Raw genomic sequence first — 27,868 nt, 5'->3', positions numbered from 1 at the left:
AAATAAAAAACCAGGACACCCTGAAACTTGTTGAGCTTTCTTTAGGAAGACACCAAAATTGTTAAGCTTTTGCAAAAATGCGATTTTTCGATTGATCCAGGATTGATTTCCGAAACACCCCCCCCCCCGGGACGTCAATTCTGCCTTTGAAATCCTGGTAATGTCCAGGAAAATCCAGACATATGGCAACCCTACCATAAGGAGTGGTGTTGGTAAAGATTCATAGCATTGTAGTGGTTCAGAAAGTGTCTAGATTTCCTCCTAATCTCTTAAATCAGTGGTTCTCAACCTGTGAGTCCCCAGATGTTGTTGGACTACAACTCCCATCATCCCTGACCACTGGTCATGCTAGCTAGGGGTGATGGGAGTTGTAGTCCAACAACATCTGGGGACCCACAGGTTGAGAAAGGCTGTCTTAAATGCTCCTGGAAAATAACCTGGCAATACCGAGTGAGCCCAACCTTAGGCCTAGCGACCCAGAAGCAAAACGTTGCCATTGTAGAAGCTTTTGTGGGAGGGAATTAGACAAATTGAGCAAATGCATATGGGTGAAAACCTCAGGCTTTCCTTAATCCTCGTTTCCTATTGTATGTGGTGCTTATTGTTTTCATGGTTTGTTTTCTTTCCAGGCTGGTTAATGAAAATGAAGTGAAGCAATGGAAAGAACAAGCGGAAAAGATGAGAAAAGGTGACTGATGAAAAATAAACAAACATTCCGGCCTAAGCCAGAAGGATAGGTGTATGGTAAAGCAGATCAAGGATGAGGAAGGAGTGGCCTTCTGAGGTGTAGGTGGACTCCAGATCCCATCTTACAAGGCTGCTGGTGATGCTGACTGGGGCTGATGGGTGCTGGAGTCCAGCAGCAGGGCCTTGTGTTCCCCAACCATCCATGAAGGGTTACCATGGCAACCAGGCCTTTGGTGAAGCATACCATGTAGGAGAAAGGAGGAAATGGTGGAGTGGTTTGCTTAAGGCGCCAGGTTCAAAGGATCTTGGGCAGCTAGGACTCGGGTGGGAGAAAAAAATATGCTTGAAGTTCTGGAGAGCCAACCTCAGTTGGGCTTCTAAGCTAGATGCAGCTGTGGCCTCACTCTGGTTAAGGCAAATTATGGTTGTGAGAGAAAGTGACATAATGGAGGCGGGAGGCCCAGATTCCTCCTAGCCATGTGGACAGGAGTTAGAACAGGTTAAGTAGTAAGCCTGAGCTTTGAGGGTCGTGTGGGGGTGGTCATTGGGGTTGAGGATCACGGAAGCTAGAACCTCTATAGTGTGGAGTTGGAGGCAATTGGTTAATTGACACAAGTTTATTCCCTTTGGCCGTAATCAAGACATCTGCTACACAGACAAACAGTTTCACCTTCCTTGAGCATTCCTCGGAGGGAGACGTGGGCTTTCTGTGGGTGGGAGGAACCAGAGTTCACAACTTCCTGAGGTAATCCTTATCAAGAAAGGAGCAAATTCAAAGAATCAGGAGCAGGAGCAGCAGGAAATCAGAAGCTTGAAGAGGGGATGTGGCTCAGTGGCAGAGCATCAGCTCTGGATTGCAGAAGGTGGCTCGGAATGCCCCCTCTCTGAAGCCCTGGAGAGCTCCTGCCAGCCAGTGTTGACAATACTGACCTTTCAAACAGTTTAATCTCCCCTCCCTTTTTCTTATCACAAAGAACATCATGAGCTCCAGCAGAAGCTGGAAAAGAAAGAGCGGGAATGTGACGTCAAGACCCAGGAGAAGGAGGAGATGATGCAGACCTTGAATAAGATGAAGGAGAAGCTGGAAAAAGAACTGTCGGAGCATAAACAAGTCAAGCAGCAAGTGGCAGACCTCACGGCGCAGATCCACGAACTGAGCAGGGTGAGGCCATCTAACGTGGGATTGGGCCAGATCTCACCATTAGCTAGTGTCGCACACAATCCCAGTCTCCGAGCAGCAAGACTCCAGAGGTTCCCATGTTTCCCCTGGGTTCAGTTTCCTTGGAACGAAGGTCAATGGAGACTGTGGTGTCTTTAGGGTATATGGTTTCATTTACACATATACACAACCTGAGCGTAGGAGGGAGGGGTTCACTGCATTAACACGCCAGCAGATCTTGCCTCCCTGTTAGATTTCCAGGGAAATTTGGGTCCAGGACAGAACATCCCAAGCCTCTGTGTCTCCAGCATCAGCCCAACTCATAGATGCACAGATCCCTTCACCTATTGTTCCCCATCCTAGGATGTCCTGGCATCTAGCCAGGTGAGGCGGGAAGAGACCCGCCCACTTGTCTCTATGGCAACAGAGCTCACTCTTTAAGATGTTGATGGTGTGTAGGTAATTAGCTGAGGGCTATAGGCATTACCTTAACAAAGAAACTGGTTTGACTGGTTTAGCATGTTTCCTCTTGGTTAATCTGCCTGGGGATGATGGGAGTTGTAGTCCAACAACATCTAGGGGCCGAAAGTTGAACACTTCTGTGAAGGAGAAGGTGGTAATTCCTTGGTGTCGTTGGGCATCCAGTATATTTCAGGAATATCATCTGACTGTGGAGCAGTGCATTATTTTGCTATGGGATCCCAGTGGTGAAGGTGACTTCCTATAGCACGGACCCTTGCCTCTTGACTTCAATGAGGACAGGCTCACACCAGCAGTCAGCCAAGGTTCTGGGACCCAAGTTTGCCTCTGGGTGCTGTGCCATCAGTCCCAGGAGAAGAGAAGCTAAGGTTATCCAGTAGTGAAGGAAAGCCACCGGAGATGTCCTCTGTTAAAACAGAAGAGTTTTCTCACAGCATCTTTGACAGCCCCAGCATGATTTTCTAAACTAGTTTTCTGCACTCCTTGCAATTTTGGGATAAATTAGACATTATGGGGGAAGGCGCTAAGCTAGGACAGGAGTAGCCAACACAGTGCCTTCCAGATTCTGTAGGATTGTCAACTCCCATCAGCTCCTCCTGGCATGATCAAGGATGATCAAGGAGTTGTAATCCAGCAACATCTAGAGAACCATAGCTTCTTCACCCTTGGGCTTGAGGAACCTCTTCCCCACTTTCCTTTCCCTGTTGCTGCTGTCCCTCACATCCCAAATGCAAGGTGGAGATTCCTCACTTTCTCTACGTCAAACCTTTCTTCTCTTCTTCATTTTCAATTTCCCTGGCAATTTGTCTTTTGGATCCATCACTGGTAGGCTGAATGCCATCTAACTTCCTTATACAGCGGACGCTCAGGTTGCCAACGTGATCCGTGCGGGATGCACGTTCGCAACCCGCAGTGGCGCGTCTGCACACACTCAGGTTGCGAGTCAGCTCTTCTACACATGCACAAGGCACGATTTAGCGCTTTTGCACAGGCGTGACCCCTAAACCTGGAAGTAACCCAAAAAAATGCAACGATAAGTGTCTGTAACCCGAGGTATGACTGTATATTTTTCAGGTTCCTTGCAGTGACCGTATGTTCTCTCTCCCCTCTTTTTCTTCCAGAGAGCAATATGCGCTCCTGTCCCGGGGGGGCCCCCTCTGCCACCAGGTGCTCCTGGGGGCCCCTTACCAGCAGCTTCCATAGGTTCTCTTCTCCCGGTCCCTCCGCCACCACCACCTCCTGGCGGGGTCCTCCCACCACCGCCTCCGCCGCCACCGCCTCCCGGTGGACCGCCTCCTCCACCAGGGCCACCTCCGCTTGGCGGCCTCACCCCAGCCCCGGGAGCACCCTTGGGATCAGGGCTCAAGAGGAAAAACATCCCGCAGCCCACAAACGCTCTCAAGTCCTTCAACTGGTCCAAGTTGCCTGAGGTAAGGAGCTTCTTCCATGGTGTGTGAATCAGTGCTTCTGGCTGTGCGGTCCTCCTCTGTGGCCATCGTCAACTTGTAGTTTGGCTGGTGGCCTCCAGGTGTTTCGGTTGGACCTAGCCATGCACGGCCGTGTTGGTTGGGGCTGGTGGAAGCTGTGGTCCATCTTGCGGGCTTCCCACAGGGATCTAGGCAGCCATTGTGAGAATAGGGTGCTGGACTAGTTGGGCTTTGGGGCCGCCATCTTCCCTGTGGCATCCTGCTGTCTTCTGCTTGAAGCAGAATTCTGGACTAAATGGACTATTCTGGAGACAGAGAGAGAGACATTTTATCCCTCTCTGGCAAATCCACCCAAATTTGTGTGTTAAGGCAAAGGTGACCTTGACAAGGGACTCTGTTCCCATAGCATATGGTTTATTTATATATATATATATATATATATATATATTTGCTTTCGTAGATTTTCACGGGTACAGGAATGCAGGTTTTGGTGTCCTCGGGTGTCTTCCCGTGTAAAAGTTGGGGACGCCATCACCAATCAACCACACCAGACCCAAACCCAGACCCTCTCCACAGATAAATTACAGACACCATCCAGTAGCCAAACCAGGGTGGCACCTCCGGATGCTGCACCCCCCTGCAATCCCTACACAGATCTGGCTGGCACAGGCCACAAAACCACAGCTCGCCCCTATACACGAAGCCAAGCCAGAGCACAACCAAGTGCAGTATAGCCATCTTCTCAGAAAAACTCTTCACAAAGTTCAAGAGTTCAAGACACGAAGGCTTTAGCAACTAATCCACACCTAATGACCCACCTAAGTGGGATTCAGGAAATCACTCAAGAAATCACTCAAGATATCCCTCAAGTAATTAAGGAACAAAAGAAGAAAAGGCACACTAGCCTGGGAACCTCCTCTCTGCCCAGAACATTGGAGGCTATACACCACACCTCCTCAACAGTATTTATAGGAACTCAAACACTGAGATCCTGCTCTGTTCCAGTAACAAGAAGCCGAAAGCACCAGCCTGAAGATGACGAGTGAGACCTCGTCGAAACGTCGCCTAGACACCCCAACTTTTACACGGGAAGACACCCGAGGACACCAAAACCTGCATATATATATATATGCAGGTGAAAATCCCGTGAAAATCTACGAAAGCATATATATATATATATATATATATACACACACTTTTCAGATATATACATTTCATTGATTTTACAATCATTTTGACATTTTAAAACTTGGCATCCTTCCCCCTCTTTCTGCGGTTCCTTAAATTTATTTTTAACATCTTCTGCATATCCAAATTAGCTTAACTTATTTATTTATCTTCTTTAAATATTTACTCTTATGTAGCTGCAGGTTATTACAATAACCCTGCCAGTGTTTTTATCTGTTTACAGTTTGTCCGTAAATATGCAATAGACCATTTCCCTTCTTTGATAAAAAGTTTGTTATCTTGATTTCTTATTCTTCCGGTAAGTTTCGCCACTTCTGCATAGTCCATAAGTTTATAGCGTATGGTTTCAGTTTACAAAATGGCGGCTTGTATGGGATAAGTGGTGCTTACCCCATCCTCTTCCCTTCTTCCCAGAACAAGCTGGAAGGCACCGTATGGGCTGGCATTGATGACGCAAAGGTGTTCAAGGTGCTAGACCTCGAAGACCTTGAGAGGACATTCTCCGCTTACCAAAGGCAGCAGGTAGAGTACTGCCAACGTGTGTTTTGTAAGATGGTCCAAAACCACCTCCGTCGGGTGATCATTGGAATGCAACATTTTGGCTTTTATTTTTACCATCCTTCATTTACTTGTGTAACACCATTTTAATTCGTCCTGTCAACTGAACGCCTCTGGGCATGTCCGTGTTGGTGATTTTGATGGTGGGCGCTTAGCCTGACAGGGGAGGTCTTGGGAGACGTGTGGGCCGTGTGACAGCGTTTTGAGAGGCAATGCATGCTGTGCTCAAGTGACGAGTAACAACATTGCTGGGAATGGCTAAAAACTAACCACAGATTTAACTGCATGGGAATCATCCCGCGCACCCCCAATTTCGAGAATACGTTTTCAGTTGCGTATCTGAATGACAACTTTATTCTCTTAGCTGTTTGTAATTTCTCTGAACTATTCGCAATGTAAGTTGTTTGGTGCGTTCTACTTTATAGAAAAGGAAAACAAGAAGAGATTTGATAGAGTTGTCTGAAATTATGTCTCGTGTAGAGAAAGAGGAGAACACTGGGCCCAAGCGTAGAAGGTGAATGTTGGAAGATTCACGGCAGATAAAAGAAAGCATTTCTTCACACGGTGCATAGTTAAACTGTGGAACTTGCTTCAGGAAGTAGTGATGCCCACCATTTTGGGTGGCTTTAAAAGAGGATTGGGCAAAGGCATGGAGGACGAGACTATTCAGTGGATACCAGCCACAATGACTAAGTTATAATAGAATATATATATATAACATAATTTATTATTTATACCCCGCTGTCAGGGAACTGCCATCAGTACTGGAGGGAGAGCGCAAAAGCCAGAGGGATTCCAGAGAGCATCCAGGGTTCGGGAGGAGCAGCCCATCTTCTGGGGAAGAGAATCAGCGTAGCACCAGTGGAGAAGGGGGGCAGGTGGGGGAAGCGGCGAGGCGGTCCCATGACTCCTTGCCTGGGACCAACGGGGAGAGTAGGGGTCCTCTGTTGCCCACGCTCTCCTTGTGCAGAAGGCTTTCACGCAGAGAGAGTAGACGGAGACTAGACGTCAAAGAACTTCTTTGCTGGAAGAAGTTTAAGAAACACCCACTCACGGATTCTGCCAGCGATTGAGTCAGCCACGGGTGAGTGGCTGTCCGGACAGAAAAGGTTCAGTTTGGCAGCCAAGCCAGGTGTTGGCACCAATTTACGCATGAGCAACCCCTAGAACCATTACACCCGCCCATCTGGCTGAGTTTCCCCAGCCACTCTGGGCGGCTCCTAATCGAGTGTTTAAAAACAATACAGCATTAAATATTAAAAACCTCCCCAAAAAGGGCTGCCTTCAGATGTCTTTTAAAAATTGACATCTGATGGGAGGGCGTTCCACAGGGTGGGCGCCACTACCGAGAAGGCCCTCTGCCTGATTCCCTGTAACCTCACTTCCCACAATGAGGGAACCGCCAGAAGGCCCTCGGCGCTGGATCTCAGCGTCTGGGCTGAACGATGGGGGTGGAGACGCTGCTTCAGGTATATTGGACCGAGCCCGTTCAGCGCTTTAAAGGTCAGCACCAACACTTTGAATTGTACTTGGAACAAGTATCCATGACAGATGGTCATCCAACCTCTGCTTGAAAACCTCCAAGGAAGGAGAGTCCACCACCTCCCGAGGGAGACCGTTCCACTGTCGAACAGCTCTGCACCCAAGAATCATTCTGCAAAGGAGTTGCTGATTAAACCAGGAAGTCAAGAATGAGCAGAGACTGCTCTGCCATCTCAACCTGCCCACAGTCACCAAATTTCCCAGTTTTAGGCATCTAAGCCCCCTCTCCTGCTCTGAATGTATACATCACACAAACACAGTTCGTGAAATCCACATTTCCAAATGCACCCTCTCGCACATTTTGCTACATATAAAGCACTTTCACGCTGGACAAACCACACACACACAGTCTTGTGTAGACGTGGTAATTGTGCAAACATGTGTTTCGTGTCAATGCATCAAGTGAAATAGGTAAGGAAGCTGCCATGTGGGTCTGTACACTTCTGACAAGGAAATGCTTTCTTTTTTCCCAATGCAAGTGTCCCCAGCGACTGTCCCCAGGGCTCTTCTCTCACATTCTCAGGCAGCCAAAGGGAAGAGCACTTCTTATTTTTCCTATTGAAGACTAATCCTGATAGCTGTGCAGAAGGCTATTTATATTCTCCTTAAGGACACACCTGGGCAATGCACACTGCGTCGCAAGTAGGTCTCTGCGTACACCGTTGTCGCCAGCTTGTAAACACCGGAGGGTGCTGCGACGGAGCTGTGAAAGATCAAAGCTCCTTAGAGATCCTTTGCTGCGTGCCTCTCCCAACACAGTGTTTGCAAACCGGTGTCTCCATTTGATACGTCGCAGTGCTGATTTCTCACGTGAAGTCTGAACTGGACCTCAAGCGGCCGTGTTTGCAGGGACCAACCCAGTAACACAAGCGGCTTTGCTTCGATACGCCTGCGAAATATCCGCAGCACGCTACAGAAAGCTGTATAGATTTTCTCTCGGGTTTGCATTTGCAGGTTGACTTGCACTCTATACTGGTTTGCTACCTGCTTTCTTCTTTTGTTTCCTTGCTTAGGAATCCATGTGCACAGACTGTTGGTTTGGATTTCTTTTAAATCCAAGGTAGGGCATTTGTGGATCTCCGGGTGTTGCTAGACTGCAGCTCCCATGAGCCTCTGCAGCCAGTATGTCCAAAGGCTCTGGGAATGATGGGAGTTGTAAATGTTAAGGTAAAGGTAAAGGGACCCCTGATCATTAGGTCCAGTCGTGACCGACTCTGGGGTTGCGGCGCTCATCTCGCTCTATAGGCCAAGGGAGCCGGTATACAGCTTCCGGGTCATGTGGCCAGCATGACTAAGCCGCTTCTGGCGAACCAGAGCAGCGCACGGAAACGCCGTTTACCTTCCCGCCAGAGCGGTACCTATTTATCTACTTGCACTTTGACGTGCTTTCGGACTGCTAGGCTGGCAGGAGCTGGGACCAAGCAATGGGAGCTCACCCCGTCGCAGGGATTCAAACCTCCGACCTTCTGACTGCCAAGTCCTAGGCTGTGTGGTTTAACCCACAGCACCACCCATGTCCCGATGGGAGTTGTAGTCCAGCAGTATCTCAAGGGCCACAGGCTCCCCAGCCCAGTTTTGAAGAGAGGGTTAATAATAATAATAATAATAATAATAATAATAATATATTATTTATACCCCACCCATCTGGCTGGGTCCCCCCAGCCACTCTGGGCGGCTTCCAACAAAACACTAAAATACAATAACTTATTAAACATTAAAAGCTTCCCTAAACAGGGCTGCCTTTAGATGTATTCTAAAAGTTTGGTAGTTCTTTTTCTCTTTGACATCTGGTGGGAGGGCGTTCCACAGGGCAGGCGCCACTACCGAGAAGGCCCTCTGCCTGGTTCCCTGGTTCCATTCCTTGAATCTGAAGCGTAGATAAGGAAGTGTGTCTCTGTGTGTAAGTAAACGACAGCAGAGTATAGAGGAGGAACTGATGCTTATGTGAAGAATAATCAGCTTTGTCTAGTCTGGTGAAATAATCCTTTGGTGCTCTGAAGGTTGAGGACTCAGACACAGTTTCAGGGAAGAAGCAGCGTCAACCAGTAAGCTCTTTAGAAGGTGCAAGTTTAATCTCTTCCTGATGCTAATCTAGGGAAGGATGACCCACCATCTTAGGAGCAAGATCAGATGTCAAGAGTTACCAAGCACTGAAGTCCAAAAGAGCAACTTTCGGTCTTCATCGCTCTTGATCAGCCTACACCAGCCTGGTGATCTTGGGATGTTCTGGGTCTGGGCACGATGGGGGCTGTAGTTCAAAGGTGCCAGGTTGAGGGAGGCGGGTCTTGATGCTTGGGAGATGGAGAAATGGTTACAGGTATGAAGCCGTTGAGGAGTGTTTGGCAAAAGGTAAAGTGCAGGTACAAGGCTGCCTTTTTACTTGGCAGCTTCCAAGAAGGTGGGTTGAAATATATTTAGCACAGAAGCAGGTGTGCAACGTGGGTCTCCTAATTTATTGTCTCCTGTCCCCAAATTTCAGCCAGTGTGGTGTAGAGGTTAAGAGTGGTAGACTCATAATCTGGTGAACCGGGTTCGCTTCCCTGCTCCTCCACATGCAGCTGCTGGGTGACCTTGGGCCAGCCACACTTCTCTGAAGTCTCTCAGCCCCACTCACCTCACAGAGTGTTTTTTGTGGGGGAGGAAGGGAAAGGAGAATGTTTGCTGCTTTGAGACTCCTTCGGGTAGTGATAAAGCGGGATATCAAATCCAAACTCCTCCTCTTCTTCTTCTTGCCATTACCAGTTTTCATTCTGCAAATGAGCAAAGAACAAAAACCCTCACCCCACAGAATCTGTTGATATTTATGATTGGGGTTCTCCCCCCGCCCTCAGTATTAATCTAATGGGGTACAAAATGACCCCTGCTGTCCCATATTGTCTACAGACACCAGAAGGATAGGGGGATACTGGTCCTAGGATTGTAAAATTGTGGAGTTGGAAGGGACCCCGAGTGCCATCTAGTCCAACCCCCTGCAATGCAGGAATCTCCACTAAAGCATCCATGACATATGTCCATCCAACCTCTGCTTTAAAACCTCCAAGGAAGGAGACTCCACCACCTTCCGAGGGAGATTGTTCTACTGTCAGACAGCTCTTACTGTCAGAAAGTTTTTCCTGATGGAATCTCCTTTTTTTGTAACTTGAAGCCATTGGTTGGAGTCCTAGCCTCTAGCGCAGGAGGAAACAAGGTTGCTCCATCTTCTGTGTCAGTGATGGCCAAACTTGGCCCTCCAGCTGTTTTTGGACTACAACTCCCATCATCCCTAGCTAACAGGACCAGCGGTCAGGGATGATGGGAACTGTAGTCCCAAAACAGCTGGAGGGGCAAGTTTGGCCATCACTGTTCTATGTGATATTTGAAGGTGGCTCTCATATCTCAAGTCTCCTCTTACCCAGGATAACATACCTGGATCCTTCAACTGTTCCTCATATGGCTTGGTTTCCAGCCTCGTGATCATTTTGGTCACCCTCCTCTGCACACCTTCCAGCTTGTCAATATCCTTCTTAAATTGTGGTGCCCAGAACTGGACACAGGACTCCAGGTGTGGTCCGACCAAGGCAGAACAGAGCAGTTCTTTGACTTACCTTGATCATGTCTGAAGCATCCCACCCCTTCCTCCTGCTGTGCTTTTACACAGCTCAGTTTTATTGTTCAAGAAGCTCTTACTTCCAGCGGACTCTGGCAGCATTCCAGTCCCTGAGCTGAATTCTAATGCCCTGGGTTGCTTTGATTGCTTAAATTCCCCCAACAATTTCGACTTGAAATATTTATAGCACGTTGTCATGATTTAAGCACACATACACCCAGGTGGGGCGGGGCGGAGAGGAGAGTGTGTTCCAACTTCTAATGACTCACCGACTACTGCAACAGAAAGCAACCTTTAAGAAAAGTGCTTTCCGTTGCCTCTGCAGTCAAAATATTTGGCACCAGCGTCTTTGACATCCAAATCTAGGTGGATCCGTAGATGTATAACTAGGCTCTCTTTATTCTCCTGGTAATCTAAGAATTCTGGCAAAGAGGACGAATGCAAATGTGCGGTATTAGTGGACTCAGAAACCGCGCCAAAGTGCGACGAGGCACCTGCCTCTGAGCATAGAATTTTCAGTGCTGTGTTGGGGATGGGTGTGGGAGATAGCTATGAATGATAAATTAACATGTGCTAGTAAGGTAAGAGGGACGCTGTGGGTTAAAGCCTCAGCACCTAGGACTTGCCGATCGAAAGGTCGGCGGTTCGAATCCCCGCGGCGGGGTGCGCTCCCATCATTCGGTCCCAGCACCTGCCAACCTAGCAGTTCGAAAGCACCCTCGGGTGCAAGTAGATAAATAGGGATCGCTTACCAGCAGGAAGGAAAACGGCGTTTCCGTGTGCGGCTCTGGCTCGCCAGATGCAGCTTGTCACGCTGGCCACGTGACCCGGAAGTGTCTGCGGACAGTGCTGGCTCCCGGCCTATAGAGTGAGATGAGCGCACAACCCTAGAGTCTGTCAAGACTGGCCCGTACAGGCAGAGGTACCTTTACCTTTACCTTAGTAAGGTAAGACGGGGAATATGCAGGAGAAATGATTTTGAGGAGGTATGGAAGGTCTTTGTAGAATTTGTACTGTTAAAATGGAAACCATCGCAAGAGGTGCTGAAATCTTGGGAGGTTGGGTAGTTATAATGGAATGGTCTCAGTGGTGGGGTGCACATTTTTATTCTTATTACTTTGTAGTATATTTTTTATTTTTATATTTATATATTCATTATATATTCATTATATTTTATATTCATAAAGATCATATCCGGGAGGAAGGATATACCGTATTTTTTGCTCTATAAGACTCACTTTTTCCCTCCTAAAAAATAAGGGGAAATGTGTGTGCGTCTTATGGAGCGAATGCAGGCTGTGCAGCTATCCCAGAAGCCAGAACAGCAAGAGGGATCGCTGCTTTCACTGCACAGCGATCCCTCTTGCTGTTCTGGCTTCTGAGATTCAGATTTTTTTTTTCTTGTTTTCCTCCTCCAAAAACTAGGTGCGTCTTGTGGTCTGGTGCGTCTTATAGAGCGAAAAATACGGTAGATCTTTTAAATAAATGAATGGGGCCCTTTGCTTACGCACTTCTGGTAGGCAGCCTGCCCCCTGCAAATTAGTTCGGGGTGGGTCTCATTTTGCCTTTGCGCCTGAGCCAGAACCGGGGTGAATCAAGTCCTTTCCCCCCCTGAATTTGTAAATATTTGCATAGGGAAGATTTCCATGAACATCAGAAAGGGGCTATTGCACTTGTAATAACAAATACATCCATGCTTGCTTATTTACAGGGCTAGAGAGGGGCAGGGAGGTTTGGCCCTGGGCCACTTTCTGTCCACAAAAATCTGTCCTCCTAGCAAGAGGGAATGAAAGAGCAGCCTCTTCCATATAGCTTTTGAACTTGAAAGGCATTAAGATTCCTGGCTGTGCGTCATTAGAGATTTTAAAAATTATTATTATAATAATTGAATTTATATACCGCCCATTGAATTTATATACCGCCCTGTACTTGCAGGTCGCAGGGCAGTTCACAGAATAAAATAAAAATAAAAATCCACAAAATACCTTATCAATACAAAAACAATAAGCCTCAGCCATGTGATTCCATTAAACTGTTCTTATCAGAACTTATAATGTTCTTCATTTATGTAAGCTGTGGGTTAAACCACAGAGCCTAGGACTTGCCAGTCAGAAGGTTGGCAGTTCGAATCCCCGCGATGGGGTGAGCTCCCGTTGCTCGGTCCCTGCTCCTGCCAACCTAGCAATTCGAAAGCACTTCAAAGTGCAAGTAGATAAATAGGTACTGCTCCGTAGGTAAGGTAAACGGCGTTTCTGTGCGCTGCTCTGGTTCGCCAGAAGCGGCTTAGTCATGCTGGCCACATGACCTGGAAGCTGTATGCCGGCTCCCTTGGCCAATAAAGCGAGATGAGCGCTGTAACCCCAGAGTCAGTCACGACTGAACCTAATGGTCAGGGGTCCCTTTACCTTTAACAGCACCCGTTCTAAGGGATGGCAATAATATTAAAACACAGCAGAGCAGCATTAGATCAATAAAACATTCCCGATTTCAGTGACGCCATAGCTGAAATGCGTCCATTTCTCCAGCACCACGTATACTGCGTGTGGTCACGATCCATCCAAAGTGAAGCACTTTCAGGTGCAGCTTCTCTGCTGTTGCTTAACTTTGTGTTCATAGTGATCCTTGGGGGAAGGGGGGAATCACAATTAAGCAACGCAAGTGAAACGAAAGGGAAAAATGGAAACCCTAAGAAACAACACTGGCCGCCAGCCGATTAAACATGAGCTGCACGGCAAATCAGGAAGCCTTGGGATAAGGGCCACTTTCAGACATGCTCCCTTTTCTGAGTCATTGTTTGCATTCTGCCCTTGTACTGAGAGGGAATCTGTTCCTGCCCCTCTTTGGAACCTCACCCTTGAAGAAGAGAAGAAAATATGAGTCAGTTGTGCTGCTTTTAATGTCCTAAGCAGCACTAAAGCAGGTGGATTCCCTGATGGTAGGGGCCACCCCGGAAAAGGCCCCGCAGTGTATATGAAACAAACCTGTAGCCTTCCAGGTTCTTTTGTCCTCTTATCTCCCATCAGCTCCCAAGTAGGCTGGGGCTGATGGGAGCTGAAGCCCAATACCGTCCTGGGGTGGGCACAAGTTCCCCACTGCTGAACTGCCTTGCCACAATCTCTTCCTCTCCCAGAAAAACACGGTAGTAAAAAGCAAGCGCAGCACATAGCAGTTGTTTGGGAAGGTGCAATATTAAAAGAGCAACAATTCTGTTTCCGTGCAATTATTAGCAACCCAACGTAGCCTGGAATGGGGGGGGGGGGCAGAGGGAATCAGTAACATATACGTTTCTCCTTGGTTATTACAAGGTACCGTATTTTTCGCCCTATAGGACGCACTTTTCCCCCTCCAAAAATGAAGGGGAAATGTGTGTGTGTCCTATGGGGCGAATGCAGGCTTCAGGAGAGCCGCAGCGCCAGCCCCACAAGATCGGGGGACAGCGGGGAGGCGGAACGCCGCCATCCCACTGTCTCCAGATGTGGTTTGGAGGCTGATGGCGGGGAGACGCGTGCTTCTCCCCGCCGCCAGCCCCGCAAGCTCCGGGGACAGCTGGGAGGCGCAGTGCGTCTTCCTGCTGTCCCCGGACCTGGTCTGCAGGCGGGCGGCGGGGAGAAGTGCGCTTCTCCCTGCTGCCGGCCCCACAAGCGCCTGGGGGGGGGAATAATTCCCCCCCTTTATTTCCCCCCAAAAAAACTTGGTGCGTCCTATGGGCCGGTACGTCCTATGGGGTGAAAAATACAGTAGTTTTTCATTTTTACTAGCTGAATGATGCCAAGTACATCTCACTTTCCTTAGGCTGCCGCCTGCACAATCCATATATTTGAAGATCCTCTCTTCTGACACTGCAAAAGCAATAAAGCTGCCGGCTGCAGAGCTGTGTGCATAGAGCCATCTCGGTGGAACTGAATTTATGAGTCATTTCTGTAGCGCTTGCAGCGCTCTTCTGCCGTGCTTTGACCCACCATTCCCGAAGAGTGCCTTCCTTTTTCTTCTCCCTCCAGGATCCCAGCGCAGTCGGATGGATGCAAAGTGTTTTGCCCCCGAACCATCCGCTAATGAGAAATGGGATGAGGGCTAGCATCCATCTTCTGTGGCATTTCAAGCTAATGGCGCAATTAAAGGCCGCTTTCCGCTTACGATAGTATAGTTTGCTAAGAAATGGGTCCCTGGTTCCAAGGGTTTGCAAGTTGAGACTCGGAGCGTGGGAGACGGTGGGAAGCTTGGCAGACTTCTGTTTGAGACATCTCGGTGGCCCCCGCAATAATAAGATGCTGGAACTGAAAGGCCCAGTGGCCCGATCCCCCCAAAATCTATTTTATTATCTTAATCATCACACAGATAACTTCTGCATGGTGGTTCTCTGATACTGAAAACAGGCCTCTCTAAATACGGAGATGCTGTGTAAACTTGCAATAGAAAACCATCCATGGTTTTGTTTTCCTGCAGTGATTACTCAGCCGCACAAGTTGTTAAAGTAATCCCCTGGGTATTGGGACAAAATCCAAACTTACTTTGGTGGTTTGAAAAACTCTTTGTAACCCAAACTCGTTTACCCTCCTATAATCTCGTATAATGGGCTTAACAATAACTAACATTCTGTTCCGTCCCAGTTCTGTAAAGGATATTTACCTAACCTTGGAAATGTTGGCATATCTCAGCAAAGTTCAGCGTTGGGGGGGTTGGAGAGCTGCCAAGACCCATATACAGAGAAAATCTAAGGTGGCAGCTCATTCCTAAGAGCCAGCTCTTCCAGGACTCTGCAGAATTTGGCTTGGACAGGGGTGCATTTATGCAGCTCCTGTTGGTTTCAGAGGGACTTGCGCAAGAGGACTTCCCAGTGGGATCATGCCCAGTGAAAGTGGACAGAGCCATTTGAGTTTTCTGCCTTGGATAGGAAAATGTATTGCGCTGCCTGCAATTCAGGTGCACCCCAGATGAGGCCAGCGCAGTGGGCGTATCATGTTTGTGAGCTGTGAGCAGCTTTTGTATCTAGTGGACCAGAGAAACTGCTCATCTGGTCTCCATACTCATCCGTCCAGAGCTGCCAAGGTCAGCAAGACCTTGGTTTATCTGCCAGATTGAAAACCAAATGTACAAAGATTAGGGCCGCCAAGGATTAATCTTCTCTAGCTGGCCCGTTGCTGAAATATACTCGGAGTCGAGAGTGGATTTCATGCTCTTTATTCAGCTCATAGTGGTAAGGAGGAATGGAAGTTCCCCCAGAGTGTCTGCCTTATATACATTATTTACACAATGGGCCCCACGTGATTGGCTAATTCTGGGATTCTCCTGCAGGCCAATCAGGTTGCGGATTCCCTTCCACCTGGAGCTGGATTGGGTGGCTCCTGTGGACCAATCAGACTGCTGCATTCTGGATCCTATTGTTCTAGGACCAATCAGACTGCTTCATTCTGGATCCTGTTGTTCTAGGACCAATCAGACTGCTGCATTCTGAATCCTATTGTTCTAGGACCAATCAGACTGCTGCCTTTTGGATCCTATTCAACTCAGTACATAACAGTTTCCTTTCCTTTCAAATACTCTGAAAGCGCAGTGAGGGGGCAGTGTTTGGGCCTTAACCATTGCCTGCATTCTGAAAACCTCTGCGGCTTCCTTTCCCGTACCAACCTCGTGACCTGGCTCTAGTCAACGGCCTCCAGGTCCCTGAGGAGACTGCAGAGAGTTTCCTAAAGATGGCAAACCTCCCGCCTGGCCACAGGGTGGGGGGCGTTGGTAGCCAAGCAGAAAGGGGGCCAGGTGATCTGTGATGTGTGTTGACTCTGGTCCCCCTGCGCTCCGCACCAAAGGAGAGGGTGCTCCTCCTCTCAGAATCCTCAGGGACACAGGAGCAGGGGATTCTGGGAGCCACTCTCATTCAGGCCATGGCAAAATTGGATGCGGCTTGCAGCCTTGGCGGGCTCCGCCTGAAGTGAGATGAACCACGGAGTCCCCTTGGGGCGGCAGAGGGGACTGTGGCAGTTGCCTAAGGGTCTCACATGGTGGTTCCAGCACGTAGCTACACGATGGAGTCGGTTGCCTTTTGAAGCAGTGGCAGCTGCCAACTTTTTAGACAGCTTTTGCAGGGGATTAGGCAGATGAGGCCACTGGCCATGATGGCTACGTGCTACTTCCGTGGCGCTTCTACGTGATGCTTGCCGTTCTGGTATCACTGCAGGCAGCAGCAACCTCGTAGCATAAGAACCAACCCATCATCCAGCGCGAACGCCATGAAATAATGAATCCTCAGCCACCTTGGGCCATCTCTCTTGGCGTTGACAAGCCCCCCGGGGATGGAATAATTGCTTGTTCACTTTCATGTGCGGGGTGCATTCTCCGCCCTGCGTTGGCGCAAATATGCATGACCGGTGAAATGAAACGGCGTCTTCCTAACAAGCAGCCTTGCCTTGCCTGCTGCCTGTCTCTGCCTCTGCATGCCTGTCTGATTTGGTGCACTCCTTCCGCTAACCTCCGTTTACTTTGCCATGTCTCCTGGTCTGCATTATCGGGACCGCAGCTGGTCTATCCAGAGAGCTGTGGGGGCTTGTTGGCTTCTTGTTTCGTTTTGCAAGGGGGGGGTTGAGAAGAAGGGGGTGAAAAAGAGCACCGCTGAATTATATAAATATACCCTTTCCCCAACGGTTCTGTTGACTCTTCTCTCTCTGTTTTGTGGTTGTTCCTTTTGTTTATTTATTTTTTGCTGTGACCACTGAACTGCTCGCTTTTTTCCTGCCTATCCCATGCTTCTGCTCTGGCTGTAGGACTTCTTTGTGAACAATAACTCCAGACAGGTAAGTGTGCTTCTGGGCCCCCCATTCAAACACCCCCCCCCCACCTTCCGTTGAACGAGTGAGTTCCAATGAATTCCCTTGAGCGATAAAACGCTGGACTCCTAACTTTATTGGTTTTATTTCAAAGGGACAGAAGCTTAGGTGGGGTTGGTGGGCTCTGGTGCTTTGAAGTAAAAAAGAAAAACCTACACCCTGTTTGCATCTGCAAAGAGGCTCTTAATGTAGCCTTGGGTGTATTTTAAATTCATTAAAATAACTTCCTCGTCTCAGAGCGGCAGTAGCTGGAGAGAAATGGATCTGTCTCTTTTTCAGCACAGCTGAATTTGGGCTTTCCCTTCATGGTCAGTAGTTGTTGGCAGAGCAGCTAAATTGCAGCTCAGAAGCCAAATCATGTGCAATATGGTCTCATTTCTTGAAATTAAAACAATGTCCGAACACTTGTTAAAACATTCAGAATCTTTTACTTGCAGAACATACAAAGAATATATGCAAAGTATTTGAATTCACATGCTTATCCAAGCACGGGCCTAGTTTTTCTTAGTTGAAGTTTACAGCTTCTTCCTTAAACTTTCAAACAAACTCTGACTTTCTCTCTTTCCAGTACTTGCACTCATGACCCAGCCGGGCCATGCAGCTCCTTCTGAGAGGTTTCCACTTTCTCACTCCAGCAGACTTCTTCTTATTGCTTCTTTGGGAGAATATCAACTTTCGTGCTTCTTTCTGTCACAAGCATTCACACAGAAACATTAGCACGTCTCTCCTCTGTTGCTCTGAGAGAGAGAGAGAGAGAGGACTCAGCTGTACAGCTGCAAATATAACGTTTTAAGTGTGCTTTAAGTGCACTATACAAATGTGGCACTAGATGGCGCCAATGAGCTAATGGCAAATTCCATATATATTTTACAACTTCTTTTTTTAAAAAAACATTTTCGCAGCATTTTTTATATCTGTGTAGATTCAGCCAGAGTTATCTAACACTGTCTCTTCCTCAGTGTTCATGGAGATGCGGTCATTGCAGTCAAGTCACTTACACACAAAAAACAAAATCAAGACTGTAATAAGATACCTCCCATGCGACCAGATTTAACCAATTACATGAGGGTTACTGGGGAGCATTCCAGAATTAAACACAATACAGTGGTACCTTGGGTTAAGTACTTAATTCATTCCGGAGGTCTGTTCTTAACCTGAAACTGTTCTTAACCTGAAGCACCACTTTAGCTTATGGGGCCTCCCGCTGCCACCGTGCTGCTGGAGCACGATTTCTGTTCTCATCCTGAGGTACAGTTCTTAACCCGAGGTACTATTTCTGGGTTAGCAGAGTCTGTAACTTGAAGCATATGTAACCCGAGGTACCACTGTAGTACGTTTGTGTAAAAACAACAGATTTCTAACAATTCTGAACATGATCAATATGTAACCTGAAGTGTATGTAACCTGAAGCGTATGTAACCTGGGGTACCACCATAATGCATTCAAGCATTCCCAGGTTCAGTAAATCAAATGACTATGCTAAACAGTAGTGACTTATTCCTTGCTTCTCTAATCCTTACATGTGTGTTTCGCACTCGGCCTATGCTGTGTCTTGTGGCAGAGAGGCCGCAGGTCACTCAAGCGCTGGAAAGTGTGTGCATATGTGTTGGTAGAACGAATCTCTCTCTATTTTATGTTACTGGTTTGTATTTATGTGCCAGGTTACTGGACTTCGCTTCATCTTGTGCAGCAATCCCAGGGCATTTCCCCATATTTGCGCATTTCGAGGTATAACATCCAAGGTTTAAGACAGCTGTTGTCATTTCAACGAGCCACTCATGTCTCAGAGAGCTCCTTGTATACTTCCCGAACCAATCTCGCACTTGCATTGCTCAGCTTTTGGGACTGTGGGTGAAAAATCCTAAATGTTTCTGCCTGCAGCCCAATGTTTTGTTGGTTGTCTTTTGAATTGAGGTTTCATTTCCCCACCCTAAGTCCTCTAGATCTGTCCCCCAAGTCTTCTATGGTAGGGTACCATTGCTGGGCCAGCGCTCAAAAATAGAGCACATTCTTGGCAGCAAGAAATCCCAGATTCAATCCCTGGGACCTCCAGGTACGGCTGGGAAAGACCACCCCCAAGGACCTATAATCATAGAATTGTAGAGTTGGAAGGGACCACTAAGGGTCATCTAGTCCAACCCCCTGCTGCCAGTCAGAGTAGACAACATTGAAGGAGAAGGAGGAGTGTTATTGATGGCAATGATTCAGTTTATATCCCGCCCTTCCTCCCAGAGGAGCCCGGGGCAGCAAGCACATCAAAAACAAGATAGATAAATAGATATTTCTCTTAGTGATTTCAGGATGTGCTTTCCAAATTCAGTTTTTAGATTCCTTCCAAAAGTCAATAAGGAGGGAGACAGGGAGAACACACCAAGGAGGGCATTCCACAAATGGGGAGCCATCCCTGAAAAGGCTCTGTCAAGTGGGGGGGTCAACACCAAGTAGGCAGCCCCCAGTAATGGCACAGCCACCAATACTTCACCTGCCGACTGTGGGATCCAAGCTGGTTGGTGTTAGCTGGGGTGCTCTTTTAGGTTCCAGTGCTCTGACTTTGTATAAAATACGTTTGTATGCGATGGTTCCCTTTTGAACAAGAAGCGTCTGTATATTGAATCGGGATATTGCTCTTCCTAGGGCAGTATTGTCTACTCTGGCTGGCAGCATCTCTCCATATTCTCAGGCAGGAATCTTTCCAATCCCAGTTTGTCTGGCGATGCCAAGGATTTGAACCTCTGGCGCTGACCTGGGGCTGTAGGGGAAAAGATAAATGACCCCTGGACGGTCAAGTCCAGTCAAAGGCGACTATGGGGTTGCAGCATTCATTGTGCTTTCAGGCCAAGGGAGCTGGCGTTAGTCCACAGACAGCTTTCTGTGTCATATGGCCAGCAGAACTAAACCGCTTTTGGCACAAAGGAACATCGTGACAGAAGCCACAGCACACCAAAACGCTGTTTACCTTCCCACCGCAGTGGTACCTAATTATCTACTCACGCTGGTATGCTTTCGAACTGCTAGGTTGGCAGAAGCTGGGACAGAGCAACGGGAGCTCACCCTGTTCTGGGGATTCGAACTGCCAACCTTCTGTTCAGCAAGCCCAAGAGGCTCAGTGGTTTAGACCACAGCGCCACCCCTTCAAAAAACGAAACGGGGCTTTGAAACTCCTGAACGGAGCTCTGCAGTCTTCCCAGCTGCTAGGCCAACAGTTCCAAACAGAATATCGTAATTTGTGTGCGCGAGGAAAGCCTTTACATGATCCCCACTGTCCGCACACTTGCGGGTTCTTAAATCTTTCCATCTGGATAAATATTTATACACTTGTAACCAATAGCTCCCCCCCCCCTTTCTTTTCCCAAAAGAACATTCCGGTTTATGAAACAGCTGATTGTATTTCAGTTGCAGGCTCCGGGTTTTTCTCGTCCGCCGCGGTAAAGGTTCTTGATTGATGTTCGGGATGCTGGCATGCGCCGGAAGTTCTGAAACGTCAGTGTGCGCATCTGCTTATTAATGGATTCTTTTCATGCTTCCTGCAGAAAGAAGATGCTTTGGACGACACCCTCAGTTCGCGGCATAAAGTCAAGGAGCTGTCGGTTATAGACGGGCGGAGGGCTCAGAACTGCAATATTCTCCTCTCCAGGTACCTCTGCCGTTCTTTTCCCTTTGGAACCTCCCTGCCTTAAGGTGGAGCGAATCTTGCAACTATCTCAGCTGAATGGTTTTCTGTAGCTGGAACCGTAATTGCGTAAAACAATACAGCAATTGCTCACTAACCGCAACAGTAATTTGTTTTAGCGCATGGACAGTGCAATAGCTCCTTTGAGTCCAAAGGGGGAAATTTGGCCAATCTCGTTCCAAATTTTGGAGCAATCCAATCAGGTTTTCTCTGATCCACTGGTTTTCAGCTGGTGGGTTGCAGGAGGAGCACTACTACCATAGAAAAAGATTATTTTAAAAAATAAAATAAGGAATGAGTCCCCAAATGCATGTTTGGGTTAAAGTTTATTCTCTGAAATTGTTGAAGACTATTGCATCTGATCCACCCAGGTGCTGGATGCTTCAGAGTTGCTTCTGTACGGATAACTCAGTTGGTAGAGCACAAGACGCTTAACCTCAGGGCTGTGGGTTCGAGACCCCCTTTGGACATAAAGGTTCCTCCTTTTCAAGGGCTTGGACTTCCAACACCAGAATGCTATGATTTTCTGTTGCAGGGCAACTGCAGCAATTGCAAAGCTGTTTGCAGCTTGTTATTCATCATGGTCATGCCACTGAAAAAATAATCTTGTTTATGGATCTCTTCCCATGAGACATCCTGAAGTGATTTACGATGTTATAAAAAAACCCCACATACAATCAGTCAGCTGTTTGAAAGAGGTATAACAATGGCATATATCAGGATTTCCTAAGCTGGAGTCTGTAGACCGCTGATCATCTGTGAGCTTCGTTCAGGAGGTCTGTGGCATGTCTGTAAAACTGCAATGAAAAGCCATACAGCGTCTAGCAAAGCGTATTACGACGGACAGAACAATTATTAAGTGGTCCCCCAAGACTCTCAGCTCTTTTCAAGGGGTCTGTAGGTGGAGTACAGAGATGGAGAGCTATTAGCGTATATAAAAACATTTTTTTAAAAAAAATCTACCCAGAGAGCGAGAGAGAGAGAGAGATTGAAACAACAGCAGACACAAAATAAATTCAAATCCAATGGAGGTACCAGTTTGGATGAAGACCTCCACTTAAAAATCTTGTTGAAAGAAGAATGCCTTTGAAGGACATATCCCTGCAAACACAATACAACTATAGAAAATAATGCCAGTTGTACATTCCCTGTCTCATTGCTAATAATAACCACGCATGTACATCATTTCAGTTTATCTTATGATAAGCTGAATCTCCTGAATTGCTGATTGCTGGCAAGTGGGGAAAGTGCTCTGTGTTCGGATCCTGCTCGAAGGTTTCCCAATGGCATCTGGTCGGCCACTTTGAGGGCAGGAAGCAGGACAAGATGGGCCGTTGGCCTGAAACAGGCTCATCTTACGTACTTCCATCTGTACCTCTCCTGCAATTGCCTTGATACCTTACACAGAGTCACACCATCGGTCCTTTCAACTTAATGGTGTCGACACTGGCTGGCAGCAGCTCTCTGGGGATAAAGGCAGGGGTTTTTCCCCAAGTACCGTATTTTTCGCCCTATAGGATGCACTGGCCCATAGGGCGCACCTAGTTGTGGGGGGGAATAAAGGGGGGGAAATTATTTTTTCCCCAGGCACAGGGCTGGGGCGGGAGAAGCCCGAGCTTCCCCCGACCCCAGCCCCCAGAACAGGCTGCTATCCGCCGGGCTTCCCAGGCTTGTGGATATCTGCCCGAAGCCCGGGGTGCGCTACTCAGGCTTTGGGATGCAGGCTGCTATCCGCAAGCCTAGGAAGCACGGCGGTAACTTGCGGATAGCTTCCTGAAGCCTACATTCGCCCCATAGGACGCACACACATTTCCCCTTCATTTTTGGAGGGGGAAAAGTGTGTCCTATAGGGCTAAAAATACGGTAGTTGGAGATGCCAGGGGTTGAAATTTGGACCTTCTGCGTATAAAGCAGATACTCTACCACCCAACTACCAAATGAATTCTCGTTTAACTCCAGTAACCTACCTTTATAGCCAGTGCTTTGGGGGTAGGTCTGCAGCTTCGTGGTTATAAATGCAGCCCTTGCCTCTTGGGACAGACACAAAAAGCACATGAAGGAGAAGAGTTTGGATTTGATATCCTGCTTTATCACTCCCCTAAGGAGTCTCAAAGCGGCTAACGTTCTCCTTTCCCTTCCTCCCCCACAACAAACACTCTGTGAGGTGAGTGGGGCTGAGAGACCAGAGAAGTGTGACTAGCCCAAGGTCACTCAGCAGCTGCATGTGGAGGAGCGGAGACGCGAACCCGGTTCCCCAGATTACGAGTCTACCGCTCTTAACCACTACACCACACTGGCTCTCACGAGTGGCATAGTCATCATCACAAACTTTATTATACTAGCCAAAGGCCATGACATCATCCAACAACAGTCGCTACATATGCAATAAAACCACCGTCCCAATTGGGTTTTTGCTATTGGTCTGCTAAAATTCTTCACTACATAGGATAAGAGGTAATTCTCACATAAAATACAGAAATTTAATCTCTTAGGTAAAGGTAAAGGGACCCCTGACCATTAGACCCAGTCATGAACGACTCTGGGGTTGCGGTGCTCATCTCGCTTTACTGACCGAGGGAGCCGGCGTACAGCTTCCAGGTCATGTGGCCAGCATGACTAAGCCGCTTCTGGCGAACCAGAGCAGCGCACGGAAACGCCCGTTTACCTTCCCGCCAAAGCGGTACCTATTATCTACTTGCACTTTGACGTGCTTTCGAACTGCTAGGTTGGCAGTGAGTAGCATAGCATAGCAGACTAAGGTTACCAGAACGTCCCCGGGTGTACAAATCTGGTCACCTTATAGTAGACAGGGGCCGGGTCCATTTCCCTCCGTTTTGAAGCTAACTGGGTGGTCCTACCCCATTGAATCATAGAATCATAGAATCATAGAGTTGGAAGAGACCACAAGGGCCATCGCGTCCAACCCCCTGCCAAGCAGGAAACACCATCAGAGCACTCCTGACATATGGTTGTCAAGCCTCTGCTTAAAGACCTCCAAAGAAGGAGACTCCACCACACTCCTTGGCAGCAAATTCCACTGTCAAACAGCTCTTACTGTCAGGAAGTTCTTCCTAATGTTTAGGTGGAATCTTCTTTCTTGTAGTTTAGATCCATTGCTCCGTGTCCGCTTCTCTGGAGCAGCAGAAAACAACCTTTCTCCCTCTGACAACCTTTCTCCCTCTAAGGCTGGCCTGCCTGGGTGGGGCGTTGTCCTTGAGGATGACCTTGACCTCTGGATGCTCTTGCGGTCAACAAAACAATCCTGCAGTTCTTTTGCCTAGGAGGCTGTGAGCCACATTTCGCAGCTTTGGGATTCCAGTGCCATTATTTGTTGCATTTCTCCTCGCACCATGGAGCTGACGGAGGACCTCTGCATGCAAGCAGTCTCCTTATTCATCCTAGACATTCATAAAGCAAACCAGACATTGTCTGGCATGCAGCAAAGAGAGAGGTTCTATCTTACAATATATTTTATCTCTCTCGCTCTGGGGAAAATGATTGCACGGTGAGGTCATGTTAGATTTCGTCTCGTGCAGGCGAGTATTTTTGCCGTTCCGATTTTCTCCCAGTGCCCCCTTCCTGCAAGCGCCGCATGGCCATCTAATGGCTTCAATTGTGCTGGACTGGGCTAGATATACCTGTTCCTTGCATCCAGGACAGGTGTGTTTCTGTAAGCATCCCTGCCTGTTAGGTTTCATTAGGAGGCCAGTGGGGGAACTGATATAGAAACATAGGAAGTTACCTTGTGGTCCTTCTAACTCAGTGCTGCCTGCAATGACTGGTAGCAGCAGGTTTTCAGGTAGAGGTCTCTCCGAGTCGTACCTGGCGATGCTGAGGATTGAACCCCACGGTCCTTCCGCTTGCAAGGCAGAGCCTCTGCCACTGAGCTATGAAATGGAGAATCTGTCACCATTTCACTTTCAGTCTGTTGCTATCAGACTCCCCCTGTCCATCTTTCTCTCTTGCATGCTAAATCATTCCCTCCCACTGCTCCAAAGCTGCCATGTCGATTTGGAAGGGACCTGAGAATCATTTAGTCCAGCGTTTCCCAAACTTGGGTCTCCTGCTGCTTTTGGACTACAGTTCCCATCATCCTCTTTTTCTGAATTTTATTTATATTCTTTTCATTATTACAGTTTCCAAAACCACAGTCACATTAAAATCAACATTTCCCCTCATTCATATCTTAAAGGTAAAGGGACCCCTGACCATTAGGTCCAGTCGTGGCCGACTCTGGGGTTGTGGCACTCATCTCGCTGTATTGGCCGAGGGAGCCGGCGTACAGCTTCCGGGTCATGTGGCCAGCATGACCTAGCCGCTTCTGGCAAACCAGAGCAGCGCACGGAAATGCCGTTTACCTTCCCGCCAGAGCGGTACCTATTTATCTACTTGCACTTTGAGGTGCTTTCGAACTGCTAGGTTGGCAGGAGCAGGGACAGAGCAACGGGAGCTCACCCCGTCACGGGGATTCAAACCGCCAACCTTCTGATCGGCAAGTCCTAGGCTCTGTGGTTTAACCCACAGCGCCACCCGCATCCCTCATTCATATCTTACTTTGTAATAAAACATCCATTTGCATCCTCCCTTCTTCCCCTTCCCTGGTTCCTTTGATTTTCCCACCATTCCTGCATATTCTTATATATGCATTTAGTTATCTTTCCCCTTTATTCTTCCTTTATTTTGTATTACGCTGTTGCTGAATTTCCCTTAATCCCGCTAACGTTTTCACGTGATTACAATTATTTGACAAATACTCCATAAAGTTTTTCCATTCCTCTTTATATACAGTGGTACCTCTGGACACGCACACCTCTGGTTGCGTATCCTTCAGGATGCTAACGTGGCAAACCCAGAAGTATTTTTCTGGGTTTCGCCACATGCGCAGAAGCCCTCTACTGAACCCAGAACCTTCTGCATGCAAAACAGCTGCTCTCCCATTGAGCTGCGGCCCCTTCCCCCCAAATCCCCATTTGTATAGTAGGTGCCATCCAGGTCAGTTCACATCCACAGCCCTTTGCATAAGAAGGAAGTTAAGATGATAGTCCTCATGTTTCGGAACAAAGGGCTGATCAAAATGGAGACACAGGAAGCACCCTTAGCCAGAGTCAGTCCATTGGTCCATCAAGCTTAGTATTACCAACGCTAACTGGCAGCAGATTTCCAGGGTTTCAACAGTGGGCATTCCCAGGGGATTAAATCCATCACCTTCTGCAAGCCAGGCAAGTTCTCCGCCACTGAGCCTTCCCCAGTGAAGTAAATTTCTGTTCCATCTAACTAGTGCCCAGGACATGGCTGCCCCCAATGGCAGCACCCCACGACCCATAAAACGGATTCTGGAGAAGCCCAAAGCAGGGCAGAAGAAGCCATGCCAGGCTCAGGAACAGCCCAGTTCCCTGGACCCTGACACAACCTTGACCTTGACCATGTCTCCACTGCTGGTCGTCCATTTAGGAGTCCAGGCACTTTCTACTTCCTCCTCCTTATTTTTAAAAATCTCATTCGATGTACGATTCTTTCCAAACCCCTGGACTGAACCCCCCCCCCCCGCAAAAAAAAATCAAGCTGCCTGTGCAACTCTGATTTCTTGGGTTTGCTGACATGTTTCTCCCTTGGTGTTGCTCCTCTTCAAGCAGCTAAAAGGAGCCTGGATGAGGCCAAAGGGGGAAGACGGTCCCCTCTGGGAAGCCCCTGCATGTTTGTTTTTCACCCCCTTTTCCCAAGCTGCCACATCCCATTGACAAAGTTCGGGGCTTAAATCCTCGCGGCGGCTGACACCGTGACCCAGTTCCACCCGCTGCCCGTCTGCGCCCAGCAGCTGTTGCCAACAAAAGATAATTATTGTGTGTTTGGGCTGGGGGGGCTTCCTCCTCCCTCCCTCCCTCAGTTATCAGCTTATAGCTTTTTTTGGCTGGCCTCTTTCCCATGATATTGTCGGAGCTGAGGCTGCTCTATTTTGGCACTGGGAGACGTCTCTTTCCCCCAGCGGCGTTCAAAGAGCCTCTAAGGGCACTTTCGTGCAGAGGTTTTCTGTTTTCCTGGACGCACAGAGCTGGTTTTGAGCCTATTCTGTACCACAAAAGCCCCACGAAGGTCTTGCTGACACAGAGCTGATTCCTTTTGCTAGTCCACACAGCGGACAGGCACCACCAGGGCCCACACCCAGGAGAGATGTACAAAACCTCTTCAGAAATGTGCAGTTCCATCATTGTTATCAAATCAAATTCCTATCCTACCCCTTCCCCTAATGTTGTGCCCCTTCCCCTAAAGCAGTGTTTCCCAAACTTGGGTCTCCAGATGTTTTCGGACTACAACTCCCATCTTCCCGAGCTAGCAGGACCAGTGGTCAGGGATGATGGGAATTATAGTCCCAAAACAGCTGGAGACCCAAGTTTCGGAAACCTTGCCCTACAGCTTCCTGTATTCCAGCAAACTTCTTATTCTTGTCATCACTTAGCATACAAATATTCCTTCCGTTGTCTCCTTTTTTCCTTCCCCCTTTCCCTCTTGACTGCCTTTTCAGGCTGTGATCGTAAGGAGGGTTCAATGAGACAAAAAATAAAACTGGGGGAAGGTAAGGTAAAGGTAAAGGACCCCTGACAGTTAAGTCCAGTCGCAAACAACTCTGGGGTTGCGGCGCTCATCTCGCTTTACTGGCCAAGGGAGCCGGCGTTTGCAGACAGTTTTTCCAGGTCACGTGGCCAGCATGACTAAGTCGCTTCTGGCAAAACCAGAGCAGCGCACGGAAACGCCGTT

The 27,868-nt window shown here is 48.1% G+C and overlaps 1 protein-coding gene across 2 annotated transcripts in view; it reads left to right on the top strand.

Moving 5' to 3' along the window:
• Window positions 1–27,868, top strand: part of DAAM1 (dishevelled associated activator of morphogenesis 1) — a 180,917-nt gene that overhangs the window by 131,509 nt on the left and 21,540 nt on the right. The window contains exons 12-17 of one of the 2 annotated variants that reach the window (XM_083434805.1): window positions 630–688; window positions 1,662–1,849; window positions 3,448–3,756; window positions 5,356–5,463; window positions 17,383–17,412; window positions 20,976–21,079. In XM_083434805.1, the coding sequence (XP_083290931.1) occupies window positions 630–688; window positions 1,662–1,849; window positions 3,448–3,756; window positions 5,356–5,463; window positions 17,383–17,412; window positions 20,976–21,079 (798 nt within the window). The remainder of the gene's footprint in view (window positions 1–629; window positions 689–1,661; window positions 1,850–3,447; window positions 3,757–5,355; window positions 5,464–17,382; window positions 17,413–20,975; window positions 21,080–27,868) is intronic. The other variant, XM_083434806.1, reaches the window with a different exon arrangement.

This window comes from Podarcis tiliguerta (assembly GCF_965153285.1).
Source record: "Podarcis tiliguerta genome assembly, chromosome: 1".
NCBI lineage: Eukaryota > Metazoa > Chordata > Lepidosauria > Squamata > Lacertidae > Podarcis > Podarcis tiliguerta.
The sequence above is the reverse complement of the archived record's forward strand: the minus strand, read 5'-3'. Positions and strand labels throughout refer to the sequence as shown.